Below are 27495 nucleotides of genomic sequence, written 5' to 3'. Positions count from 1 at the left end.
TTAAGTTATGCCCATGTATAGAGGAAAACATACAGGCGATATGATACCTCGGTGGTGTAGTATAAGCGGGCCTACCAATCAACTTCTACCCGCTGCACACAACTTGAACTTCCCCCCTCTCATATCTTCAGTTTTTAAGCACAAAGCACAATCCAGCAAAATGTTATCAATTTTACGAAAAGCACGCCTTAAGGATAAAGAAATGCGAATTCTAATGCTGTATGAGAATCGGGAGAACTATCCTTAGTTTGATTGGATGCTAAGTGAACATAGGGGACTGGACAATGCAGGCAAAACCACCATTGTGAAAAGAATAATGAATGAAGATATTACAACAGTCAGCCCGACTCTAGGTTTTATTATCAAAACCATTGACTTTATGGGGTAAGATCCATCATTATTCAACGAAAATCCGTGACTAACCAAGAAATAGGTACAAGCTGAATATTTGTGAGTCGCACTGGGTGTGAAACCTTATGGGACTAACAGCACTGACTTACCCCAGGGGACGTGGGTGGTCAAAAAACACTCCGATCATATTGGAAGAACTATTTTGAAAAGACAGACACCCTAGTCTGGGTTGTGGATGCAACTGATCGACTCCGGGTGGATGACTGTCGTGAGGAGTTAGCTGGTCTGTTGCTGGAGGAGGTTTGTCCCCACCCGCAAATTCTCGGGATCCCGAACTAACACCAACAGCGTCTGACGGGAGCTAGTTTGCTAGTTTTCCTGAACAAAACAGATGTTGAGCAATGTATGACAGAAACGGAGGTTCGAGAAGTATGTGGATACCCCTTGATTGTCATCAATTTCCCGAAATGGAAAGCCGAATCATTTGAAGTGGGCTAACTTTAATACTACAGCGCCTTGGTCTGGATTTAATCAAAACACACAAATGGACTATCCTGCCATGCAGTGCCATGTCAGGGCAGAACTTGAATGAAGGATTGGAGTGGGTGGTACAGGATGCGAAAGACCGACTTTTCCTCTACTAATTCGATGGTTGTCACTCTGCATGAATGGGCCTAATAGAGGAACGCTAACATAGCACCATGTTGGGCACCCTGTTTAATTTCTTTTACAAGGAAACGTTGCTGCAAGTTACAACGTTGGGCTGAATCTTTCTATATCATCACCCTGGTGATAGAGAACTTGGATCAATTGATATGGCGTTGGGGACCGGTCTCTTCCGATAGGTTCGGGCATATATTATTAGAAGCTTTTTGGTTGGGTTTCAACCAAATTCAAATGTTAACAAGACCTAAATTCTTATCTGCTTAAACATTTGAATTGATTCATGCGGTGTATCATTGGATGCAATGTACTTGAATCCGATAGCTCAACTTAAATCTTCATAGCGGTCCTGCCCAACGGGTGACCACATATGCCCAAACTTGTGGAAGCATTTGAAACCTGAGGATGCACAACCCCAACTAGCGTGAAAAATAATTCCAAGCACTGGAACTTGAATTTGGAAGATCCTGAGAGCAGAGAGGTCATTTACCATTTGAATTTTAATTGTTTTAAAAAGCTTGACCAGAGAGGGCTAAGCATTAGTATTTCTTGTACCACAATGCCCCCATTGAATTGGTGGAACTAGCGCACCAGTGGTTCCAACATGCTCATATCATGAAAGCCCTCTTGAAACAGTGTCTAAAATGAAATAAAGACTGACATTTGACGTTCGCGGTATGCATTCCATCTGCAGCAAGTGGGGCATTCCAGCCTAAGCTTGACTGCACATGTGGTCCACAGTCTAGAAGTATGACGCCGCCGCTTTTAAGATAGTACAGTCAACCCGAAATAAACAGAGCATAGCTTCGGAGTTTCAGACCATCAGGACCTTTCTGCTTGGATGTCCACGGCCCGGGGTCCACGGGTGTATTGATTGCCCGATGATGTAATACTAGTATGAGTTCAACATGTTTATGATCCGAAGAGTCAACCCATTACCTAATTGAGACAAACTTGAAATCAGCAGTGTGGACATTGAGCATCAAGTGGTACCGCATCGACAACATTCCTGGGCGTTGGAGTCTTGCAGAAGCCAGTTTTAGCACTTGAGTAGAAGCTGTCTTGGTTCTTCCACAGCAGTGCTCTATCTTTGGTATTCATGGCGACAGGTAGCTGAGAAGTATGTGTATCAACTGCAAGGACACTCACTTGGATTTCTGAGATTTCCAACCGGTCGACTAGGCAAATTGTTTTCCATTACATCTGGTTCAGTATAATATTATGTTTTCCATATATGGCACCTATGTTTATTCAAATAAGAATTCCTAATATCATTACCATGTACATAGTACTAGTTAACTTGTACTGCCAGTGGTACCAGTTGACTTACTACATTTAAGTACCCCGTAGTCTTGATAGGACTACGGATTCCGAATTCACGCAAGTAAAGAGCAAGATCAATATCATTATATTTGAAATTCAAAGGGAATGAATTTTTCCCAAGTCATAATCACTGCCCACTGATAGGTGAATACAGTTGGAGGCTTATAGAGATTTCAAAGTCTCCACCTAGCTTTTCAGCCTCATTGCCGCGGCGAACTCCTATGCCCAGGTGTCCATATTGAACTCAATTTCCAGGAAATTTGTATAACGGGACATTTTGGACAAGCTTGACATTGGACATGTCTAATACGAGTACAAAAGCCGGAGATAATCGCCTAGGTGAACTCGATGTGTTGGACCTTAGACTTTGCAACTCACCGCTACATGTTACACATAAAAAACACGTAAAAAGCGGCAAGTGAAGAGTCCTAAAGGGGCAATATCTCATGTTAGCTTCACGAACTCGCACTAACAAGCACTAAAAAGTCCCTGAAAGAAAATTTCGGAATTTCATAATTTCGGCATTTCGTCATTTCGTCATTGCGGCCCATGGAAACAACCAGCGGGGCGTGAACCAGGAAGCGATCCCCACAACCTTGGAAAACCTTAGCATAAACAAACATTGGATTTGGAACATGTATGACTTCGAGGTACACTTCCCAGATATAGTATGTAGTATATAAATTTGGTTGTAAAAGAAATCTAGAAGTTTTGAATGCTTCTTGTTGCTTAAGATGAGGGAAGGGATGATCAGATCGGAGGAGCCAATGACCTGTAGTATGGATCTCGCGCATCCCCATCTAATTTAAGCAGGGCGGAGAAACTCAGCCCTTGGATCTTCCACTCTTTTCCACTCTCCTCCCTATTTCATTCTTTTCCACCCAAATTCTCCCTGGTGTTTCCCTAGTGTAGCGGAAACGCGCAAACGGGATCATGACATCCACCAAGTCCTCTGATGGTCCCGAGGACGTGAACGATTTCCTTCTGCGCATTCGGGAACTCGGCGAACGCCGCGATAAAGAAGATGATGAGCGAACCAAGAGATTGGAGGATGAGATTATGCAGGGCAGGAAAGAAAGACAGGCCCGTCGAGCTGGTAATAAATTTTTTTTCTCTCCCTTGAAACAACCCCTCATTGAGGATCCCGCGGGCTCTTGTCGTTGGTAGAGTCGGCGTTCTCAAAACCCCGCGCTATGTTGACCCACCTTGCCATGAGATGCTGACACGGCGATGGCAGAACGAGCACGATCGATAGCCGGCTCACCTACATTAAATCCTTTGCGACTCAGCGTTTCATCGATCGGACAACCCTCTATTGAACCACCGGAGCATCTCGAGCCGACGGTACAAACGGCAGACCCAGAGCCAGTCAGTGGAGCGAAATCAAGCCAGGAGTCAGAGACCCTATACACAGCGGATTCCAGACGAGGATCGGTTCAGGATATAGGCTCGGAATCGCCACGGTCCTTGCCGCCGTTGTCACGAAGTCGGACGGGGACTTTGTCGTGGCAGCAACGTCCGTCGTCGCGTGAACTGGGTAACAGATCACCGGGCTCGACATCACCCACCCGATCTAGCCACTTGCGAACAACATCAAGCGCGTCAAATGACAACCAACCGTCACGTGCATCTGTCGCATTTCCACTTTCCTCAAAAGAACCGTCGTGGTTTCGACAGACTCCGGATCTAGGAGTTAGCTCACCCGTGTACCGTAAGCCGGAGGACGAACCAGAGAGCCAGGTTGAGCAGGACACAAGCAATCAGATCCCGGAGATAAGTGATGAGTCGGCGGCGGAGCCAGCGGAGCCAGAGAAGGTAGAGAGACCTGAAGAACGATCTCCGTCTCCCCCACCAACGGCCTCCACTGTTGGGGATAGCAATTTTAGCAATCGCTATTCAAGCGTGTCATCGGTTTCTCCACCTCCTGGTCTAAGATCGCCCGAGCAAGTAACGGAAGCCCCAAAGCTTGACCCTCGACAGACTGACTCGTTCGAGGAACCAATGCTGCCACCTTCCCCCACACAGCGACGAATGTCACCTGAGCGTGCTCGTTCCACATCTCCCACCAAAGGTCTTGGTGGATTTGTTCAAAGTGCTATGATGCGGCGATCAGATAGTGTGTCAAAACGATGGAGTGCCCAGATTCCTCAGGGTCGCCTGAGTCGAAGCAATTCTATTGTCAGCAATCGCAATAGTGTTGCGGCTCCTAGCTTCACAGCCAGCTTCAGTGATATGACCCCCCACGGCAGCCTCGCGACTGCCCAATGACACTTCGCCTCTGCCTACAGAGCGGCCTAGCTCAAGCTATAGTGATGCTTCCGTGCAACCATCCGAAATAACTGAAAGACCTACAACCCCTTCATTTTCAGGCAACGATACCATGCGCTCTGAAGGCAGCCCCACTAGACCATCCGCATATGGTCACTCTAGATCTGCCAGTTCAGTCACTGTTGACAGTATGGGTGGTGATGGACCCGGAAGTCCTTTCACCTCGAGAACAATGGACCCCAGGCGCTGGAGCCCTACAAAGGCTACTTGGCTAGAGAGTGCGCTCAACCGACCTGAGTCTCGACAGCAGAAGCCCCCTCCACCACAACCACCTGCATGGGCACAAGCGCGCCAATCCAGAGGCAGCGTCGACATGGGCCGTGCCAGTCCTTTCAAGGAGGTCACGCCTGTAGGCTTGATGCGGACACCTCCACCTGGGGGTCACTTCAAAAAGCCTAGTCTATCTGGGACACCGTCAGCTCTTGGTAGTCCCACTGCAGCCAAGAAGGCATACCTTCCGGACACATCGCTGGTTGCCTCAGAACCCGAGTCAGAGCTAGCAAAGACTGTGCAAGAGTCGGAGTCGGAGCCAGAGCGCAAGTTATCCACAGTTGAGACTGTCGAGCCTGTCGAGCCTGTCGAGACCCTCGAAGATGAATCCAGTCCTATGGTTATACTTGAAGACCCGTCACCGAAATCTCGGGGAAAACCATCATTGCAATTGGAGAAGGTCCCAAAGCCTGACTCTGTTCGGAAACTCCCTCTTATGAGCCCCAGGACCAATTTCTCTCTTCCCACTAGGGAACCGCTACATAGGCCCAAGCCCCAGTCTCCTGTGGTTGACTTCCGAGCAAACCTGCGCAAGCGAGAGGTTGTTCAGGACAAGGAGAAGACTCAAGAGCCGGAATTCAAGAACATGTTTGGAAAGCTGAAGAAGACTGAGACTCGCAACTTTGTGGCACAAGACGAGCTCAAGGGCAACATTCTCCGAGGAAAGGCGGCATTGAACGCTACAGGTGGTCCCAAGAAATCGGATCGAGTGGACGAATTCAAAGAGAGCCTTGTAACCCAGAAAGCAGCGATGAAGGCTGGAGGAGGTTCTATTAGGCGGAACACTGTCGGAGAAAAGGACGAACCTCCAAAGCCAGTTGAAGCGATCCCAGAAGCTATTGCGAAGCGTAATCTCATGACCAAGACACCCAGCATTCGACGACCGAACACCGACATCACCAGCCCTACAGTTCCTGCTCCAGAGTTAAGCCCCTCGCGAGTCTCACAGACTTCGCGCGAGCTAGCACCTGTATCGCCAATCATCACTAAGGAGGAAATCCCCTGGGAGTTACCCCGGGACTCATTCCAAGAATCCTTCCCATTCCCAGCCTCCAGTGAGCTGAAACCCGTTGATAAAGAGCCTGAATCCACATCGATTCCAGTGTTGAACCAGAAAGATGATGTATTGGAGACCATAACCCCGGTTGTGGAACCGGAACAGGAGGAAGCCTCGAACGATGTAGCCAGCCCAGTTCGTAGCTTGCCATCGCCACCAGTCGCCGAAGCTGCAAGCCCAGTTTTAGCCGCTAAAGGAAAGCTTGCAGGGAGAATCAACCCTGCATTGGCTGGTCTTCTTTCACGTGGACCGCCAGTTGCAGCCGAGGGACCCAAGAAAGAGCTGCCTTCACCATCCGCTGGAGATTCTTCTCCTGCATCGCCCTCTACTCCTCTCACTCATATGACGAAGTCCCGTGCCAGAGGCCCCAAGAGACGGGCGCCCAAGGGAGCCTCCGCTCCCGCTGTCGAAGCTGCTGAAGATATTACGGAGGTTGGTGCTATCTCCTCTCCCGAAGCCAGAAGTTTTCAGACTACTCCCGAGCCTGTAGCTTCTCCCAAACCTACTTCTGTGAATGTTTCCAACGAAAAAGTGGTTCTCGATACTGAAACCGCACAAACAGGAAGCCCCTACATCCGGACACTTCAAGGAGTGAAAACCAGCTTCCAGAATGCTCTCAACAACGGCCTATCACAGAAACTGAGAAACTTGTCACCCACATCTCCCCGAGAATTCACCACCTCCGGCTCTCAACTAGATAAGAGCCCCCCCGAAAGACACGACCCCAACAAGAGAAATCAGCCCCTCGAATAGACCCCCCTGTGCCCCCAAAACCCAGTTCATCGCCCTCCCCCTCCCCATCTCCATCCAGTCCTACGTCGAGATATCAGTGGGGCCAAGCACGCTTCATGTCATCATCTCCATCCCCACTCAGAACCAGCTTTAAAGAAAACCGGCAGAGAGAGGAGCCATCCACACCTTCCTCTCAGCAAGCCGTTCCTGGTTTGATGGTTGCAGATTCATCTCCGCAGAGCAGAAGTAGTGCGTCACCGCCGGTCCCTCCTAAGAACCCCGACATTTCGCTCAGAAAGCCTATTGATCCTCGCAATCGACTATCCCGCAAGATGTCCGCGCCATCACTCGTTGCTCAGGCCGCAGACGCGCGTGAGTTCCTTTCTACCTTTTTCAAAACGTTTCCCAACCCGCGCGACCGAATGGATATTGATCCACAACTGGTACTTGCGCATAAACCGGATGATTCAAAGATCCGTACGGTCAAGCGTCAAATTTGGGAACTCACCGGTGATGGAAAGAGGCAGGAGTTGCCAATTAACCAAGAGTACGTGCTGTACGAGGGGAGCATGTACGTTTGTGTGCATTTGTTTGAAGTAGAAGGCAACGGTCATTCAGAGGTTTACCTCTGGTCTGGCGACGATGTCCCTCAGCCTGCGCTTGATGATGCACAAATATTCGCTCGCAAGGTCGCCCGTGAGAACAGCTGCAAATTGGAACTGATTCGTCAGGGCAAGGAGCACGTACGGTTCATTCAATCTCTGGGTGGAATCATTATTACCCGCCGGGGATCTAGTTCTTCTACCTCCTCTGCTCTCTACATGCTCTGCGGCCGTAAGCATCTGGGTCAAATGGCCTTTGACGAGGTCGATTACTCCCTGCGCAATCTATGTTCCGGCTTTCCATTCGTGATCTCAGCACCATTTGGCAAGATTTACCTGTGGAAGGGCAAAGGAAGTGGCCCTGAGGAAACTGGCGCCGCTCGATTGATCAGCATGGACCTCGGCTTGACCGGTGAATTTGAAGAGGTGGAGGAGGCCAACGAACCCGAAAGCTTCTTCGACGACTTTGCAGGCTCTAACGAGGCCAATGCACTGCTCACCTCGGAATACTGGGCTCTGAAGCCGAAGTACGATCACTTCCGGACACGTCTTTTTCGTGTCGATCACGAACTGGGTCAACCACCCCGGTTCTGGATGCGTCGTCCTGGTTCGGGCTCCCCGACTGTTCGCCCAAATGATACGGTGCAAGAGATCGAACCCTTTTGCTACAAAGACTTGACGGATAAAGATATCTATGTACTGGATACTTTCTTCGAGATCTATGTGTATGTACCCCATTTCTCCTCTACTAAGTTTTGATTCTTCTCTAACCCCTCTTAGCATCGTTGGTGAACACGCCTCGCAAAAGTCCGCCGACTTCGCCTCCGCGGTTGTCTTCGCTCACGAGTATGGTATCCTTGCCGCTTCCCTTGAAGACCGACCCTTTATCCCCAAGAGCTTTGTCTCGCTGGGTGGTATTCCCGATCGATGCCAAAGTGCGTTCCGCAAATGGGACCAGCGATCTTCTCAGGCTCCTTGTCTCTTCCCTCTCGATGTGGCGATTGAAGCGATTCGTTCTGAGTAAGGGATGATACGATGTATTCTGTACCGTCTGCTTGCATTTCCTGATTTTTCTCTTCTTCTTTGTGTTTCTTTTCTATTTCTTTTCTATTTTTCTCTCTCTCGAATTTCTCGGCTTTGTGGGCTCTTTTCGCATTTCTCTGTGCATATTTCGGTTGAGAACATTCATGGTGGCAGGAGTCTTAACTTTCCCATGGTGTATTGTGCCCTAGAGGAGCATGGTGGGAGCATCTATCTGGGTCGTACATGTGTTACTTTTGCTATCTTCTGCAAAGCTCATGTACAAAATATGGTTTTTGATATAGAGGAGTTTTGTTTACTAGTATTCATGATTCGAGGTAGATGAATGTTACTAGTTGGTTGAAATGGTCTTACCTCGCATGCTATAGTGTAGGCTGTCCACAATGATTCTACTATTGCCATTAAATCTAGTGGTAATATGGATGAGTTATGTGCTAGATGATGCTCTCATCGCCATGGTTACACCAAGGACACATGTTCATATGTACTACAAGTACTCCTACTTCCTAGTAAATTTCACGGGTATTTCTTTATCACTTCCGAATCAGTATGAATGAATCAAGGATATAATATCAGAGACCATAGAGGATAGTTACTAGTAGGATCAGATCGTGTCAAGAATCCAGATCGGGATTTCTGATTGCGTAGACTAAACTCCATTAAACTCCGGACAAAGCCACATCCGATCGGTTATTTTCCAAGGTTAGAGGTTTAAGAGAAGACTGGAATATAAGATTTTCGGCCATTAGAAATAGGCATAGGCACAGACACAAAGAGAGCGGGGATATTACCAATCCATATAAATTTCCGTGAAACTTGAACTCCGAGGGGATTCGGAGAATAGAGATGAAAGAATAGAGAGAATAACAGTATCAGGTGGGGGATTTCAAGAATCTGGTGGGCCGATATCGATGTCGCAATTAATCTTTTTTTTTCTTTACTAGCGAGCCGTTTCTTCCCCCTTTCCTTCACTTCCCAACTCAACTCAGATAATGTGATAGGGACAATGCCGTGATACTCATCAATTACAATTATGGATCCTTGTATCGCCCGTGAGCTGTCAAAGCTCGACCCTCTCCCGTTCCGCGCTTCATCCGATTACCTACATCATACTTGGGCGAAGACCTTTTTCTCCCGCCCAGAACTCTACATTCGTCCACAGACTATCCCCGAAATCCAACAGTTAGTCACTCTCGCTCGTCGCTGTCGCCGTCGACTGGTCACTGTCGGTAGTGGTCACTCTCCCTCCGATTTAACCTGTACCTCGTCTTGGCTCGTGAACCTCGATGATTTCAATCGCATTCTACAAATTGACCCGACCACCCAACTCGTCACCGTTGAGGCTGGTATTCGATTGAGTGAACTGGGTGACAGACTCGAAGAAAATGGTTTAACGCTGGAGAATCTGGGAAGCATTGATAGTCAGTCAATAGCGGGTGTGATTGCGACTGGAACTCACGGTAGTTCTCTGCGCCACGGTCTCCTTTCGGAATGCATCGAAGCTTTAAGTCTCATCTTACCAAATGGTCAGCTTGTCCGCTGCAGCGCAACCAATAACCCTTCTCTCTTCCGCGCCGCCCTTGTTTCCCTAGGTGCCCTTGGTATCATCGTGGAAGTTACTTTTAAGGCGCGTCGCGCGTTCAACATCGCATGGCGCCAGGAACGATACTCGTTAGCACAGGTTATGAAGGAATGGTCGGCTGACCTGTGGACATCTCATGAGTTCGTTCGGGTCTGGTGGATGCCATATGAAAAGGGTGCGATTGTTTGGCACGCAGACCCAACCGATCTCCCGTTGCGCGCACCTCCGAAGAATTTCTACGGTGAGTGGTTCGGATACCACGTCTACCACAACTTGCTCGCTCTCTCATCATACATCCCACGCATCCTGCCATGGGTGGAGTGGTTTGTTTTCGGTATGCAGTATGGTTTCCGACCAGGGAGTACCGTCATCGAAGCTGTTGAGCCTGCACGCGCAGGTCTGCTAATGAACTGTCTGTATTCTCAATTCGTGAATGAGTGGGCTTTACCCCTGGAGCAAGGTCCTGAGGCGATTACTCGGCTTTCTGCATGGCTACACGGTGATACTCAGACAGCGAGAATCCCATTCTCCAGTAAGGATCTATACGTGCATTGTCCTGTTGAGGTTCGCGTCTCCGACTCTTCCAAGAATCCTAACCCCCGCCCATTCCTCGATCCGACTTGCCGTGATGGCCCGACCCTCTACCTGAATGCGACACTCTATCGGCCGTATCTCCGGGATCCGCCTTGTCATAGACGATACTATGAGGCCTTTGAGTGGCTGATGCGGGACATGGGCGCCAAACCACACTGGGCGAAGAATTTCACGGCTCTCGGATCAACCGAGCTGCATGGATTATACCGTGAGGATATGGATGAGTGGATGAAGGTTCGGGAGGACGTTGATCCCGAGGGAATGTTTTTGGGCGAATGGCACCGTCGTAACTTACCCCTCTTCACTTGGGGTGAGAAGAAGAACAGTGCTGCCCGAAGCGAAGAGCATGGACTCCCTCTTCTTGAGCGGGAAAGCGAACTTCGCCAGGCTGACACTCGTGGAGCGGGTGACGGGGTTGAATGGATTGGAGATCGCCGATGGAAGAGTCACGAAGTGTCCGAGCTAGCAGAACAATACGAATTGCCGCCTGATCATCCGGCGTCTACTTCGCCCACGGCAACGAGTGAGGAGAGTTTTGATTTGCTTGCCAAGGGTGAAGCAAGTATTGTATTTCCCCAAATTTGATCGGACAGTCGGGCTCCAATGGGGCAAACATGGGCCCCCCCTCTCTCTATTCCTTCTATCTCCGACTTTCGCACTGAATCTCTCTCTTCTTTGGTTCATCTCTTCTTTGGTTCATCTCTTCTTTGCTGTATGTCTATGTCATCTGTTCCCGACAGTATGGAACAAGTCGGGTGGGCGGTCCGCTTCCGATATCCCTGGGCGTAAGAGAAGCAGAAAGAACACGAAAAATTACATTGTCCTGCTGATCTGACTCGCATCCTCTGTGTTTATTGGATGATGAGTTCGAGGGCGCTTGCTGCATGGTGAATCACCAATGTACATAGGGGTCCCCGCTAGCTCGGGTCGAATCTGACAGATTTGGGCCTTGAAAGTCAGAGGGATGAAAAAAAGGGGGTCAGAGATGAGAAGTGAAAAGGAAATAAATAAAAAAACAGAAAAAACATCATGTACACAATAGCACACGCAACTGATCCCCCTTTTTTTGTTTTTCTTTTTTTTTTCAATATCATTTAGATCTGGTCGTTAAATAGAGAATCCATCTGCACATATCAAACCAGTATTCCCTCGTGGACTTCAGGATTGAAATTGAAATTCTCATGAACCGCACTAGTTGTAGACCTGCAGATCTAAGTGCGTCGCTCCTCAGTACTCCGGTTCAACTTACCCAGTAGCTAAGAAAAAAAATAAATAAATAAAACTTTCCCTAAAATCGGAGATGATCTTGAATTTGGTATAGTGAACGGAGAGACGGACATAATGAAACCTTAGCGGAATCTGCATTTACCGAGTGTTGTGTTGGCTGTGCTGGCTATGGCTATGTTGGCTCAGGCTGTGCCAATGTCCCCAAGCCCTAGTATCGGGTAGAATCGTAGATGAACATGGAAGTGTACGGTGTACTTCGTACAGTGATTGAATATCGATAGATCCTGGATCAATATTTGAGACTTCTAACTCACAGCCCCCTTAGATTCAAGCATAGATCAACATTGTAAGTCTCATGATGCCAGTGCTTGAAGTTGATACTGAATTTCAATGCAAGTATCACCGTTGCATACATTGGAACCTAGTTTTGTTTTTTCTTTTCTTAATTCCGTTCAATTGTAATTTCCACTAGGCTTTCCATGAGGATATCTCAGATCAACGAGATCGAGCCCACTGGTTCTGATTAGGGCCGTGATGCCCTGTCAGCGCGGGATTTGATCTGACACCGTACACTGTTGCCTTGTTGCGCTTGTGTTGCCCTGAATCGGAGCATCCAGACTAGGAAAGGAGAAGGTAAAATAATAAAGCATAAAACATAAAAAAAAAGAACCTGGAGGAATGGAATCCATGAGTGTAAAAGGAGGCATTAAGGACAAGCATTAAAATACTTTCAACTATGCGGCCCAAGTGATTCCCTGCCTAATTGACCTCGGTATATGATGTGCTTGGTACACCAGTGCTAGTACTAGTACAGCTAGTACATTCTAACTAGTACATCTGTACTCTGTACATCATACCGTTTGGGTCATTTGGAACATTTTGATGTTTTGTGCCTGCAGACCAAATGGCAACCCCCGTCCTTCTCACTCTCTTCCGGGATTACCCATGATCATGAACATATCACGCCGTACCACGTTTCGATGCATTTTGACCAGGATATCACCTGATACTACTTGTCTTGTACGCATTGACCCTTTAATGGTGGATCAAAGCACGTCAACTTACTCTATGGTTGGTTCTATTCCTTTTGCCCCCTCTTGCCCCTCTATTGTTTCATTTTGTACAGATGGAGCTAGGTACCCGCTGTCAACCCGATTACTCGAGCACATTCAACCTTGAAAATGTTATGTTTTTTCATCTTATGTACAGTGTAAGTCTCTTGCTAAAATAGGATTGGTGTTAGAGTATCCATGTATGAGATACATAGATTGATAACTAGTGTACGACTAGTACATTACCTGATTAAAATCTTCTCATGATGAGATTTACATCCCCACCTTCGTTATACATGTCGAATAACTTCTCAGCCGCTACCTAACATTCAAATTCATCGCACGTGTGGTCCTTGAACCCAAATCTTGTAGTACAAGAACGTTACCCATTATCAAATATTCAAATATGCCAACATTTGAATGGGCACAAAGCGTTGACAAGTTGAATTACTCCGCTTGAAGATCCACTGACGGCTCGGACCGTGTTAGTGCGGGTGGGTAAGACTTCGTACATGTGGAAAAGTGTCTGAAAACTGAAATCTAATACAATATTCAAATGAATACAGAATACAAAGAATAGAATTTAGCAGAATTTAGCAGAATTTAACAGAGCTAAAGCTATTAGTGGACATACTCCGTACTGTGCATCACGGACTAGTACTGTGTAGACCGAGGATTCAAGTTAGGGTAAATGGGTAAATCGGGTATTGTAGAAACCAGTAGAAACAATAGAAACACCCTTCCAAGGTTGAATTTGATACTAAAATAGATTAAAAAAAACGGAGATGCACCTAAAATGAGCAGATGCAATTTCATCCAATAATCAATGCGTCGATTTTCGGTTCCACTCGCCGTGCACTGGCATCCCTGCTTCCAATGTCGCGAGACCTTGAATGCCCCCAGTTGACTTTCTTACAGACCGCTCCACGTCACCTTTCTGTATCTATACGTGGAATCCCCAGGTTCTTTTAATATATCAATTATACCTAATACTTAATATACTTCCAAGGCTATGTAGGGCGTCAATTGAAAAAAAACCGGGTGAGTGGAAAAGCTATGATATCAAAGGTCTATGCAGAAGAGCGGCTGAACTCCATATCATCCACCCCCACCTGCTCGATTCAATTTCTCTTTTTTGCTTTTTTATCTGGCTTTTTTGCTTTTTCTATTTTTTATTTTCGGTGTTGTTATTTATTATTTTTCCTTGAAGGATTCATATTGAACCCCCCCCTGCTAGGCCATAGCTTCTTGACCTTGACCTTGACCGCATACTTCCACTACTTTCTTCCCTCTCTCCTTTTTTACAGAGAGTACTTATTATCCTATATCTCTGGCTATTTTATCTTGAACTTTTTTTTTCTTTTTCCGGTCGATCCTATCTCCCTTACTTTATACTCTATCTTAAATCCTCTTATAGCCTACGTGTCCATATGTCGTGGCAACCGAAGCTTCGCCCAAAGGGTTTTCCTCATAGCATGGATGATTTTGCTGTCGCCTCATTATCAGAACTGGATCATCGTTCCAGGGCGGCTGATGATAAGAGAGATCAGCGAGTCTTTCGCGTGAAGCGCAAGCACGTTCTAAAAGCGTGTGATCGGTGTCGCGTCAAGAAGACCAAGGTATATTCAGTACCCCAATTTGTGAGCGCAGTATCACTAATTATATGTGCTGTCTTAGTGCGATGGGAAACAGCCATGTAATCGCTGCTCAGTCTATAATCACCCGTGTCTATTCCGTGAGCGAAAAGCTACACAGACAAAGGTGTACTCCCGAGGGTAAGAACACCACCTACTATATACCCCGCAATGCACTTAACGTGATGATTCTATGATTCTAATATCCACTTCTATCAGATTCGTAGAAATGCTCGAATCTCATCACTCATTGGTAGTCAAAGCCCTCCAAAAACTCTACAAATTCTGCATCAACAACGAAGGATTCCCAGGAGATCCTCTGGAAGAAGCACCAGACGGACACCCACTAACACACGCCATCCTCGACCGACTCGGTCTAATCAAACAAGCCGAAGAAACAGCCGACGAGCCCGATGAAGACTCCGAAGATCTACGCTACCTCCGTCTCCTCTCCACTTCAACAGAATGTAGCGCTACAGCTGAACCTTCCCCCGAACCAACTACTCCCCCTGAACCATCCCCAACAAGACTTACCGCATGCTCAAATCCCATGCCCACTCCCCCGATGACAAGAAACTCGCATCCCTGGAACTGGGATCTTCAGTCCGTCCCAAATACCAGTCCTGCGTATAGTACTTTCGCTCAAGACCCGGGATACCAATCTCATCTTATGAGTTTATCCAGATCGGGTCTGCCTTCTGTGGATCTAGGCGATATTCCTCCTCATGTAGATATTGCTCCTGCGACTGCGGTATCTGTGCCTGTATCGCATGCGCATGCGCATGCGCATTCTCATCATCACAGACAGGATCAGTCGTTTACGTATTATCTGGATGGATGTGGAGGGGCAGATTCGCAGGTTGATGTCAAACCGACCAGATTACATGGTCTTATACCGGAACATCATCAGATGGGGTTATCGGGTGATATGCTAGGTGATTTTGGGTTCCATGGACAAGAGTCAAATTACTTTCCTGGTTTCACGCCTGGTTGGTCTTTCCCTTCGGCATAGACCTATGATTTTGTTTGGATGGGCTGCTGGCAGTTATTACATTCCGATTTTCGATTCTTATCTATATTGGATTTCTTTTTCTTTACCGAGATTCTACTCTTTCGTTTATTTCATTGATCTTTCCTGAGATTGACTGATCTAACCTAACCTACATTCCCCCTCTATTTCTTAAGCATGATTCATGATTGCAAATTGTGGTGTTGGGATATCCATGCATGGAAGATGTCCGGAACATTTCTTCAGGAGTTATACTTGATTTGAATCAAGAACGAATTCCCTTTTTTTACCCTTTATTTCATTCTCGATCATGATTAGTTGATACGAGAGATATCAAATTCAGGTGCTTCAATTTCCCTGTTCTCGGTGTTCAGGTAGACCATGTTTGTTAGAACTGTGATTAGGATTTGATTTCGAAGGTTTCGCAACCTGATGATCAGATATGGTATTTTGGTTTGGACTATGAGGCTACATGGACTCAGATATTATTATCATGAATGAAACAAACTCGGACTTCTGATATTGTTGAACATTGTTCAAGTTATTAGATACTATTCCATTATGAAGCGGGATTACTCTTTCTAGAAAATTGAATCTAACATTGAGTGCTTGCATGTGGACTTAATCTCGGATTCCGAATCTAGATAACCCGTACTAGTTTGATGAAGTAGCTATGTGGCGGCTTCATTAGTTTGTTCATATGCATGTAATAGAATCTGCACGGACATCGCCACATCAAAGCATCACTCCTTACCATCAAGCATCAACCCAGGAACCTGACAACCCGACAACCCTAACACGGTGCACAGACATCCCCGGAACAACCTGTCTCTGGATTCTCGTGTGAGCTTAAACCATCTAACTAGAACCCTCTGCCTTGCTTCTTACTATTGCTAGGTGCAGGTGGTCTTAGCGGTGACATGGTAACAAGGTCAGCCACTGTAGCACGAATGCACGCAAGGACGCCATGGCCATGCAAGACAGCTGCAGCAGTCCACTCAAGCTGTACAGGTCGAGACCCCAGACAATAATGCACCAGTGACTACTTTGTATGTTTGATTCAAGTACTTGTACACATTAATAGAACTTGAGAAGTTTGTGTAGGTAGTATTTTTTGTATTCCCGTCTATTTCTGTTGGACAGAATCAATGAGATAAGTAGATGAACCACAAGTGGAGTATTTAATGCATAGTAAAAAAACATGAACCCCGAAGAACCTGATGGGAAAAAAAAATAAAATAAAAGCAATACAAAAAAAGGGTTCGGTGAAGAGAAAAATCCAAGACCAAACTTGATCAATTAAATCAGAATCGTCAAGTCACACTGGTCCTGGGTACAATGCTAGTCAAATGCGATCAATCCTCAACATCCGTTTCTGTGTTAGTGTCGCTGGTATCGCCTGCGTCGCCGTCGGTGTCACTCTCTTCCTCGCTGGAGGAATCGGATGCCTTCCGGGCCTTCTTCTTCGGGGCTTGACCGGTCTTCAGTGCCTGCATCTGGCCCGCGATGGAGTCTGAAGATAAAAACAAGTTAGTATCTAGCCGATGGCAAAATCGAGGACACACAGATAATAAAAAAACTCACCCTCGTCTGGTTCACTAATGTCGTCCTCCTCTTCCAAGGCAGCTGCCTTGGCAGGATCATCAATGTGTAAAGTAATCTCCATCTTATTGTCTAGACCCAGATAGCTGTCGCAGATCATATGCATGACGAATGTGTAGTCGCCAACCTGCGGAGGAGCCTGGAACTGCATCTTAAGGGTCTGAACGTTGAATGTAGGCTTGCCGGCCTCGTCGAGAATCGGCTTGTCGAATGTCGTGAATGTGAAAGGAGGCACGGCCATCTTGCCTTGCTTGGCGTCTGCGAGGAAGATGTGCCAGCGCGGAGAGTGGTCGCGAGCCAAGTATGGTGCGTGCGCAAGTGGCGGTTGTACCTTTTCAATCTTGGCTTCCACTGTCTTGCCATCAACAATCTTAGTAGTGCGGTTCTTAGCCGGCTTGCGGCCCATCAAAGCGTCCAGATCATCATCATCGGGGTCAATATCCTCTAGATCCAACTCGTTAACAGCTGGGATAGAGGTACAACCTGGTGGGATGAATCGGGCCTTGACTACCAGCTGTACCAGACTGCTTGGTGTAATGACCTTCTCTCCCATAACCTTGAAGAATGCCTTGGATACTTCCAGAACTGGTAATTGCTGTGCGACTGAGATGGCCTCGGCGTATTGCTTTTCAGAAAGGAGTCCAGCACCGAGAGAGCGGATACGTCGCTCACCCTCGGGTAGCTTCATGAAAGATTGGACTGTAAAGTGGTTCTTGGCATCTTCTCCTTCCACGGACTTGACAACGGCGTCGGTGAAGTTGGGGAGTTGAAGAAGGGGAGAGGAGTTCGCAGGCACAGCCTGAATCAAGCTTTGCGAGGCCTTGTAAGCACCGATGATGGGTCGGAGGTTACCAAAAGCGAGAGAGATGGCAGTAAATGCCTCAATGAGAGAGAGGGCGACGGGGGCAGCTTCGTATTTTTCTAAAACGGAAATATGTTAGTCCATTCTTGCGATATATGGAGAAACCGCACTTACCAGCATTCAGAGTGGAATCACCGAGATCAACACGACCAACATAAGCCCAAAGCAAAGCCAGGGCCTTTCGACGGGTGTCACTGTCCAAACTCTTCAAAGTTTCACGATCCTTAGCGGATAGGAACGAAGTCTCCTCCGCCAAAACCTTCTTTTCGAGCTTCGCAAGGCCCGATTCGGCCTTGGCTCCCTTGAGGACCTCCTTGAACTCTTCACCAGAAGATAAAGCATTCATTATGCCGTTATCTGTGATGTCGTCCTTGTACTCGCGGAAGATGTTTCCAGCACTGGCCACAAGGACACGCTCCTTGGTGTAGCGCTGAGTTCCATACCACCATTTTCCAACGATGTAGGGCAGAAGAACACCCAGCAGGGCACCGTATACCAGCAAGACGTACTTTCCGTTACCGTCCATAACGATAAGCTTGGGCAGCGCGATTCCGATGCTGAAGCTTTGCTTTCCGTCAGGATGTCCATATTGAAGGTAGTTGTTTCGGATTTCCTCGTCAGTCAGCGCCTTGTAAGCCTTTGTGAGCTCAACGAAGCGGTCATTCAGCATTTCAATGGTTTCATTCTTGGCGGGGTCGGGGCGGACTTTATCAGGGTGGTAAACGAGGGAAAGACGCTTGTAGTGGCGGGAGATGGCTCGCTCATCGGCGCTCTGTATAAAGGTACTTTATTAGCACAGTCTCATTAGACTAGGAAGCCCGTTTCATTGTCCAAACCATATAGCACGCCACGTACCCTTGAAACTCCCAAAATATCATATGGGTCATACAGCTTTGCGGTGGTTCGGGCTGTGACGAGGATAAGGTAGACCATCCATGCCATCACCGCATATCCTATAACAACTGTTGCGATGCGCTTGATACGGCGCTCCTTGCGTAAACGCTTGCGCTTTTGCGCCTCAACGAGGTCGGCATGTTCAGGCTTGAAGTCGGACTTGATGCGGGGCGCAGTATTCTCGAGTTCTGATCATAGATCCTTATCAGCAAAAATTCCTAAGAAATACTATTACCACTATTACTGGTGGTTTGGGCTCACCTTTGCTTGGTCGAAGCAGGTTGTAGGTAAGAGGGAGGGTCACAAGGCCGCTCAATGTTAAGATGAAGAAAGGGAAGAATTGACCCTAGCAACCAAAGTAGGTTAGCCCAGCTCATTCTGTTCCATCCGATCCTTTCGTAGATTTCCTTCTCCTACCTGTTCATCATATGTGTAGTCTGACGACATCCTGCGGCGATTTCAGGGCGACAGCGGTAGCCGCCGCGAAATTTAAAGATCGTGTGTGTGTGCAAGTCTGGTGAGCCACTCGAGGCGCGACAGATAGTCGACAGATTAGTTCAACCAAGCTGTAATCAACGGACACCCAGCATGGTCCGTAGCGAAACTAAGGAAGGGGAGTAAGTATGGACACACTTCCTGATCTGGTGATGACCGTGTCCTCAAGCAAAGCTTCACCGCCTGCTAAATAAGATGCGCGCTTCTTTGTGTGGCGCGGGCGGTGAGGGGCGGCCAAAATTTGCCAAGCCAATATACGACGGACCCGGTGATACTATTACCCGTGAACCCCTAAACGTTATCATTTGTCATCAATAGGTCCGTTCTCTCAAGCCCTAGTACATTTAGTAAAGCCGATGCTTTCTAGTTATATTAGTATTGTTATTCTACCTCAAACTTGAAGTTCATGAAAATGTGCGCTTTGAGAGAGAAGAGAATGTGTAGTGTGAGGTGATATCAACAACCGTGGACCAACGGTGCCAGGTTCTAACAGCTCAACCCGTTTGCAAAAACTCAGAAATTAGCTATGCAATATCTCCAAATCCTGCTATTTTATGAAATCTGCCCCAAGATCCGAATCTGAATTGAATTATAATTTGGCTTTGTCTGGGCATTGAAGCAATCACGTACTATCCGAACATTCTCCTCTGTTGTGTCAAATAGCTCCAGATCAAAGCAGCGAAGCAGTCTCGCAATACCGAGATTCATCCACAGATATGCCATACTATCGGTTTGTTAGCTTACTTATTGGAAAAGATGAAGTTTCCAAGGTTATCATACTTGAAGCCAAGACACCCCTGACTTCCCTTCGAAAACGGAACCAGGTACTTTTCAAGGCTCTGGCTCGATTCCATCCAGCGTTCAGGAACGAACATAAGAGGGTCTGGGAAGATGTTTGGATCTCTAAGAATGAAATGATTTGACATACTCACGGGAGTCTATCGATCATTAGAATCCAGAAAATATAAAGCAGGATATAAACATACTCCCGGTGTTATCACCCAATTGTCAAAGAACAAGGTATCTTCCGGTGAAATTCGTGGAAGTCGTGATGCGACTACACCTGTGATGCGAACGCCTTCCTTAATCACCGCACTCTACTCTGTCATTTAGATGTGAGGTGTGATTCAACAAGCGTAGCAATGTACTAACCAGGTATGGCAGTCTTTCCAGAGTCAGCTGGAGACCAAAGGAGATAACTGGTGTCGTGAGTACCATGAAGAAGGTAGTATAGTGAAGTGCCGAGAGAAAGATGCGCGGAATGGTTGAAAGAACCTTTCCGAAGAAATAAGCACTCTCTGAATGCCCAGCGTGGGATTCTCGGTAAAATGTCAACTCTGGGGAGCAGAAGACCGGTCATTAGCTATCAAAGAACTGAGAGAGAGAGACTGCATAGGGCGATTTAGACTTACTCTCATCTCCGAATGTTTTCACACCAGCTGGCCCCGCACAACAAGCTGCATCTATCTTTCAGTGTTCCATCCTTCGGTTATAACAGGGGCTGGGAGATTTCCCCATGGGCATGATTTACCTATCGCAAGACAAGAAAGGAGGGACTGTTGTGTCAAGAGTCGGTAGGCTACCGCTGATGACAATGGTTCGAAAGGTAAATGGTAAAGTCCCTGAAACAAGTGTCCCCGAAACTCGTAATTAGAAAGGCCAATAAAGAGACCGGTAATCGTACCCGAGAGCATCTCGAGAGAGAGACTGCTTGTCTCGCGGCCTTGTTGAATTATCCCTCTAATGAAGACAAGAGCTAGTTGCCGATACCACGGGGCTCGTAGTTGTTGAATCGAACTGAGTAATGAGTGCACGGTTGCTGTTGTTATTGTCTGATGAGGTGTTTTGGTAACATCTTGGGACAGGCTAGTGTTCACTCTTCTTTCCAAAGTGAACGAAGGGTCGTTGCGATAGCGGCCACTTACAAGAGCGTCCATGATGGAATCGGCAGAATTTTGAGCCGGAGAAGACTTCTTATCAGATAAATCCACATATTGTGAGGCCTCTGCAGCAGCGCCGAAGTACATTTGCTGACCAGCATGTAGCAGCAATAAATCATCAAGAAGGGCAAATATCTCGCTTCTTGGCTGGTGGATCACACATATGATGAGAATGCCATTCGTGGCTAACTCCTTCAACAGCTGCATAATATCAAGTGCCATTTTTGCATCCAAGCCAGATGTTGGTTCGTCCAACGCTAGAATTTGGGGTGCGGCCACCAACTCTAGCCCAATATTGACATGCTTTCGCTCACCTCCAGATAATCCTCTCTTTGCGGTGTCTCCTACCAGTTGATGCCGGACCTTATCAAGTCCTAAGGCGGATATCAGACTATCTACAAACATCTCGAGGTCTTTGGCAGGACATGAATTGCCAATCCGAATGCGGGCCGAAAAGAGAATGTTTTCTCGCACAGTCAAATTTGCAATGAGGGTATCGTCTTGCGGAACGTAGGCAACCAGGTCCTTAAGCCTTTGAAACAACGTTAGTTATGGTCCGAGAATAGCTTCGGGATGGATCTTCACTCGGTACAATTGACCTCTTCATCATTGACATATACAGATCCTGTTGTTGGTTCAATGTGCCCTGTGAGTATGTTCAACAGTGTTGCTGGGAATGATCAGCATTCACTTCAGGTCTGAATCTTGAATCCACAATTCTCACATTTCCCAGCGCCTGAGGCTCCCATTATCCCGGTACACCTCCCTGTTCGTAGTTTGCCATGTTGTGGATGAACAATATCACCTTGTTGAGATTTGATCTGCTTACTCACTCCCTTGAATGAGAGCTCAATCTGTGATCTGGCAGGGGCAATGTGCAGGAAGTTCTTAAAAAGGAATCCATCCGGTGGCCTGGTTCGCTTGAACATAAGCAATCCTCCAGGTCTGAGATCTTTTTTTTCTCGTTTCTGAGTGACGCCATACGTTTTAAGCCTGATGAATTGAGTCACTAAGGAGGATCTTCGATTGAAAATACCAATTGCAATACCAATCAGTAAGAGATCCAAAAGAAAGATGAATAGGAACCCTATAGTCGGGATCTGCCGAGAGCTTCCCTCTGGGAATGCCGAGAGAGCAATGCAACAAATTGGCCTCATTGAACCCAAGGGACAGAAGTGATTTTTGGGGCACGAAATCTGGCTCTGGCCTCCAGATGGACAGTATGATCCAGCAGCACAGACTGAGGGCTCATATTGCCCTTGAGGTCTGTCACAGATATTGTGAGACTCTTGGAGTCTTGTCAATTCACAATCTCTTGTTGGAGGACAATATTCCGGAGGATGTTGCACAGTGTTGCTGGGACCTGCTTGCCATTAGCCTTTGAAGAGGAACATTGATAGTACTAAGATGCGGCATACAGAAAAAACCATCCGAACATGCTTGATTAGTAGTCAATTGTATTGGTTGCGCTCCTGACAGACAGGTGGAATTTGAAGTAGTCGCCATATCACAACATTTGAATTGAAAGTGAGAGTAGAAGTGCAATGAAATTCAAAATTCACTATCATTTTTCTTCTTCTAATACCCCGCCCCGTCATGCATAATACCATACAGCTTTTAGAAGGAAATCCTCAAGTGATAGATGTGGTTTATCACATATGCACATGTGCCCAGGTGAATTATGGTGTTCTTTTATCTGTATAAGCTTCCAAGCTTCCACAAATCGATACTGCTTACTCCGTACAGAGATTTCTCCAAACTCTGCATGCCAGAGCAGGGTTTAAGATAACGGACTGAATACGAATAGGAGGCAGCATCATAACATCAAATTTGCCTTGGTGCATTCCAAACTCAGAACCTTGGAAGGTTTCAAGGTTTTTCATACTGTAATAATATTTGAACCTTCTTTATGCTGAAAAGATGCTGGCATAGGTACCTAACATAAGATGCGTAGATACACATGAGAATCCAGATGTCTCGTTTGCAAAGGTTTTTGACTTTGTCTCCCGGTACTGGGTATTCAGCCCTTGCATATAGACTTGAAATAAGAAAAAACAAAATTCTGCAATGATGATCAAAGACGGACCAATGAAGAAGGAACAGTGACTCAGATAGTTCAACCGTACAGAATGTCAAGTGAGTATATGTTACTTGTAATTTGAACAGTACCCACATTTACTTTCAAGGTTTAAAGACCTTCAATGTCCAGAAATCTGAAATATGGGAACTTTTCTTGCTGAACAATACAGTGTAAAAGGTAGCCGACAGAGCAGGACAAAGTAGTCAACTGGTATCGGTCCGTGAGCGGTGAGAGGACAACACGGCAATTACTAAGGCTATCTTAGACCGCCTTCCTGACCTGGGTAGAAATGGAGTTAAAAAGGTTTAGAGTACAATGTTTACCGCCTTATATTCCGCCTTCCTAAAATAGCATATGTGGCATAATGAAAGCGGTAAAGGTTGTACGCAAACTTTTTAACTGTGGAGGGCTGACGTGAGTCTGCATTACGGAGTAAACATTTGAATAAATACTAGTATGTTCTATAGTATTCAGGGAACTGCTAGGTAGGTAAAAGTTATGCAGATATGGGACAGACTGATTTAGATAATTGTAATATATTCAAATTCGATTCATGGATGTATGGGCAGATTACTCAATGCCATCAATGCTAACATGTACAATTCGGATCGAATATCTTCCGTCTTCTTTCACTGTGGCAGCCTAACCACTACCTCTGAAGGTGACAGAACAGATCGACACTCTAAACATGCGAGCCTCAAAAGTTCTTCATGCATGACTCAAAGGGAACTCAAGTGTCAACAACCGAAGTCGGACACGAACTCAACCTATGAGCCAGACAGAAAGGTTTGCTCGTGACTCATCCATGTCAGGTGTGCAAAATCGTGGTCCAGGATCCACATGGTCGGGTCAAAAGGGACCAATCCGATAACTTAGTATCTTCATTGCTACGAGTCAGGAACCCGGGTGATCCATGTGGTCTGGTGTTCTCGGTGTGTCGATGGCTGCAGGCGCGCTGTAGTGGGCGAAGGACATTTAGTCCTATGGCCAAGATTGACGGGCTTTTCTTTTGTTGGATGAAAATAATAACAAAAAATCATCGCAATCAGAAATCGGGGTCGTAATTTTCATTTTGCTTTTTTGATGTTGCTTCCGACTGGAAAGACAAGAAATTGGAAACATGTAATCGTTCAATCTCCAAGGGTACTGGGTCGAGCTCTAATGGTTGTTCATGTCAGAGCCAGATCGGTATAAAATAATAAAATAATCCAGGATAAGTGACTTACGAGTCGATGTAGTCAAGACCGCCGAAATATTCGAGCATGCGGTAACAAAGGCTCTCATCATCACCAGGTTCACCACCAAAGAGACGACACTGCTCGTCCTCTAGTCCTCCAGTTGCCATCCGTGGGGTCGCATCACGGATCTTCCATGCTGTATACCCATTGTGCCAGGTCGGGGCAGGTACCGCGCCCGGAGATCCACGTGAAATGCATACGGTTGAATGATTGGGCACTGGTGATTGAACCAAACAGGACTCCGGACTCCAAATAGATGAGACCGGTAAAAGAGAAGTTGAGATTTGATTGACGAGAGAGACAGAATTGCCTTTATTGAAATTTGATCTTTGAGATGAACGAGGACGAGTTCGGCGTCGATTATGCCTCTGGCCCATTCTTGATAGGGAGAGGAGATGATTTTTGGGGGAGGGGAGATCCCCGGATTGATGAATGACGGGACTGAAGAACTTTTTAAAAGAAAATTGACCGTCACCCCCTAGAGGACGAGATGAGGTACAGAAGAAAAAGTCAGATCCGATCTGCTGCAGGGGTTGAAGAGCTTTTAATAGCTGCATTAACGCCCTATGGGGGCCATAGTGACTCACGCAGGGAAAAACAGGCAGAGACCCACTTTTTTCTTTCCATGGTGGAACCACGCAACATGAGACTCCGGCAGATCACCTTATGGCTTTAAAAAATGGCGCCAAACCCTTGTCAATTACAGGAAAAAAGGCGTGATGTGATGCGTCATTTGACGCTAATTCATCTCGCGTGATTTTCTACCATAACTATGACTCTATATAATTGAAGTCTTTTTTTCTTCACACCATTCAAGCCTAAATGTCGAGCTACAAATTGAGGCATTTTAACAAGGAATGAGAAAAAATGATGCCATGTTTCGGGTTTCACGCATTCCTGCATAGTGTACATGGCCGAGAACCAGCTGCCACGTTGGGGGACAAAAAGAAAAAAAATCGAAAAAATTCTTGGCCCGGGTTCTGGCAGTCTTAGCAGTCCTGGAGTTAAGGATGACTCCAGTGCCGGTTAGCCTTGCATAACTCTTAGAGGACCTTAATGGCTAGGGCCGTACGGTCCGAACGGCGATCACATCAGGCAACGGAGAAAAGAGGAAATCGATCCTGTTACACCCGATTTTTTCTCTCCTAAGTGACACAATATGAGCATAGACCATCTCGGAGTATCTGGCTAGGCTCCGGATGCTTCACGCTATTGACAGCTCAGACCATGTAAAAAAATTTTCATGCCCCTATTTGAAACATGATGACTCCTACACTGCGAAATAATTATTGCTAATAGGGCTATGAATAATAGGAGGTCTCGCACGTGCGTTTACATCACGTAAACCTGTTTCTTGACTTGGATTATTATTCATATTTGAACCAGATTATTCATGTTTTGCCACCCCTGAAGATTCCATGAATAAGATCTCAGATGACCAAGCAGACAGTAGTAGCACTTGAGTGCGACCAAATCAAAGCTAACCTTAGCTCCCAAGGTTCATTGATGTTCTTCATTGGGGCATGTTGGGACACATGCATCCTAGAACATTCTTTGTGTGGCAGCCAGAAATGGCGCATTCCAACCACCACGCCGACCACGGATTCTGCATCAACTGGTCTAATTGGAACACGTGGGTAACATCAAAGACAGGCAAATATCCCTGTTCTGAATACTCTCCCTTGCAGGATCTCGACCGCTTCTGGGTCCACAAATACCGTGTGAGGCAGTCATCCCTGTCTTCGCGGCTGTGGAATCGCCTAGAAACTAACGCTTACTGCGACTCTGCACATATGATCACTCATATAATATTATAACTTTTTGTCTGGATCGAGCGTAACTCACATTTGTCTTACTAGTTTATTCTTAATTGGGAGGTTAAATTGATGTTGGGATGAAATCACTCGGGTCTAGGCGCCCCAGTCGCACACCGCTAGGCTGAAATGCTCTCCCTGTCTACCTCATTCGATGCTTTCCAGATAATAATCTCCACACAACAATTCATCAGGCCTTCTTTGTACGGAATAAATAGGAACGATGGTCTCAGGCACCTAAATGCGCCTAAAGCAGCATGTATCTGACTTGATACTCCGGACTCAAGTGCTATTGGCTGGCGCGCGGTTACTGGGAAACATGATCCGCGGTAGTACCCAAATCCCAAACAAACACATAAATATTGGGCAACAATCTTCAAATGTTTGCAACAACGTTTGAATACTAATCTCTGGATCTGGCATCATTGCCACTCCATATATCCACATCTACATGTATTGAATCTATAACTCCAAAGAGCCACGTTGTATCATATGTAATGCACAACCTTGTGTGGGCAAAGAGCGGTGACATTCGAATGTTGCTTTAAGCAAGGGCATTTGGTGAAAGAATTCCATCCAAAGGTTACTAATAGTTCTCTATATTCTGGAATCTTCCTTCGGATCAATTGAACGATGGAAATACTCCAGAGGACTACATTCTCAATGCAGGGAATACTTAACAAAATTCAACTTGAAGAACAGCAAGAACAGCAAAAATTTGAAACTACCAGGAGTAGGTACTGTGAGTGCCTGCCCACTGGCAGGTGTATCACCCAAGTGCTGGCATGATTTACAGCATCTACTGGCAGCTTGAATGTCAAATTTGAACCTTTTCAAGTTGAAAGAGGCAAGATTTTATTTCGCCCAAGGACTCGTAGGGAGTACTACTTTTGAAGCAAATATACATAGTGCTATGGATTATGTAGTATGTATTAGTTTGCCTCCGAGTCATTCTCCTATTAGCACTTGAGTGTTTGCACCGTGACTCCGAGTCCAGACTTCAAGTTCCAATGTGCGTCAGACTAGAGTAAATGAAACGGTAGACATCTGGATTGATTGATTGTCTGACATGAGCCTGGTGGTATCAATCATGACCATCATAAGA

At 46.4% G+C, this 27495-nt stretch overlaps 8 protein-coding genes across 8 annotated transcripts; 5 read left to right on the top strand and 3 right to left on the bottom strand.

The window, feature by feature from the left end:
- Window positions 1-160: 160 nt before the first annotated feature.
- Window positions 161-995, top strand: N7483_006663 (uncharacterized protein; the record flags this gene model as incomplete). Its single annotated transcript, XM_057090100.1, has 6 exons — window positions 161-219; window positions 274-384; window positions 434-450; window positions 506-651; window positions 700-780; window positions 864-995. The coding sequence occupies 6 exons, from the start codon at window positions 161-163 to the stop codon at window positions 993-995; spliced, it is 546 nt and encodes a 181-aa protein (XP_056944841.1).
- A 2275-nt stretch (window positions 996-3270) lies between these two features.
- On the top strand, window positions 3271-6745 carry N7483_006662 (uncharacterized protein; the record flags this gene model as incomplete). Its single annotated transcript, XM_057090099.1, has 3 exons — window positions 3271-3433; window positions 3575-4564; window positions 4626-6745. 3 exons carry the CDS (start codon window positions 3271-3273, stop codon window positions 6743-6745), a joined length of 3273 nt encoding a protein of 1090 aa, XP_056944840.1.
- A 95-nt stretch (window positions 6746-6840) lies between these two features.
- N7483_006661 (putative gelsolin repeat protein) lies at window positions 6841-8350 on the top strand (the record flags this gene model as incomplete). Its single annotated transcript, XM_057090098.1, has 2 exons — window positions 6841-8051; window positions 8107-8350. 2 exons carry the CDS (start codon window positions 6841-6843, stop codon window positions 8348-8350), a joined length of 1455 nt encoding a protein of 484 aa, XP_056944839.1.
- A 1050-nt stretch (window positions 8351-9400) lies between these two features.
- On the top strand, window positions 9401-11128 carry N7483_006660 (D-arabinono-1,4-lactone oxidase; the record flags this gene model as incomplete). The annotated part of the gene is made up of 1 exon (XM_057090097.1): window positions 9401-11128. The coding sequence occupies one exon, from the start codon at window positions 9401-9403 to the stop codon at window positions 11126-11128; it is 1728 nt and encodes a 575-aa protein (XP_056944838.1).
- Window positions 11129-14252: 3124 nt separating this feature from the next.
- N7483_006659 (Zn(II)2Cys6 transcription factor domain-containing protein) lies at window positions 14253-15468 on the top strand (the record flags this gene model as incomplete). Its single annotated transcript, XM_057090096.1, has 3 exons — window positions 14253-14441; window positions 14500-14597; window positions 14676-15468. 3 exons carry the CDS (start codon window positions 14253-14255, stop codon window positions 15466-15468), a joined length of 1080 nt encoding a protein of 359 aa, XP_056944837.1.
- Window positions 15469-16820: 1352 nt separating this feature from the next.
- On the bottom strand, window positions 16821-19270 carry N7483_006658 (J domain-containing protein; the record flags this gene model as incomplete). The annotated part of the gene is made up of 6 exons (XM_057090095.1): window positions 16821-16978; window positions 17050-17988; window positions 18044-18701; window positions 18785-19011; window positions 19085-19169; window positions 19241-19270. 6 exons carry the CDS (start codon window positions 19268-19270, stop codon window positions 16821-16823), a joined length of 2097 nt encoding a protein of 698 aa, XP_056944836.1.
- Window positions 19271-19870: 600 nt separating this feature from the next.
- On the bottom strand, window positions 19871-22187 carry N7483_006657 (ABC transporter; the record flags this gene model as incomplete). The annotated part of the gene is made up of 8 exons (XM_057090094.1): window positions 19871-19897; window positions 19949-20042; window positions 20099-20256; window positions 20305-20415; window positions 20471-20655; window positions 21003-21790; window positions 21858-21904; window positions 22092-22187. The coding sequence occupies 8 exons, from the start codon at window positions 22185-22187 to the stop codon at window positions 19871-19873; spliced, it is 1506 nt and encodes a 501-aa protein (XP_056944835.1).
- A 2373-nt stretch (window positions 22188-24560) lies between these two features.
- Window positions 24561-24953, bottom strand: N7483_006656 (uncharacterized protein; the record flags this gene model as incomplete). Its single annotated transcript, XM_057090093.1, has 1 exon — window positions 24561-24953. One exon carries the CDS (start codon window positions 24951-24953, stop codon window positions 24561-24563), a length of 393 nt encoding a protein of 130 aa, XP_056944834.1.
- Between the last annotated feature and the right edge of the window lie 2542 nt (window positions 24954-27495).

The sequence above is a fragment of the Penicillium malachiteum genome (genome assembly GCF_028827825.1).
Source record: "Penicillium malachiteum strain IBT 17515 chromosome Unknown utg000003l:1.0-4950554.0:1.0-4952489.0, whole genome shotgun sequence".
Taxonomy (NCBI): domain Eukaryota; kingdom Fungi; phylum Ascomycota; class Eurotiomycetes; order Eurotiales; family Aspergillaceae; genus Penicillium; species Penicillium malachiteum.
Note: the sequence above shows the minus strand (reverse complement) of the source record. Positions and strands in the feature narration are given on the sequence as shown.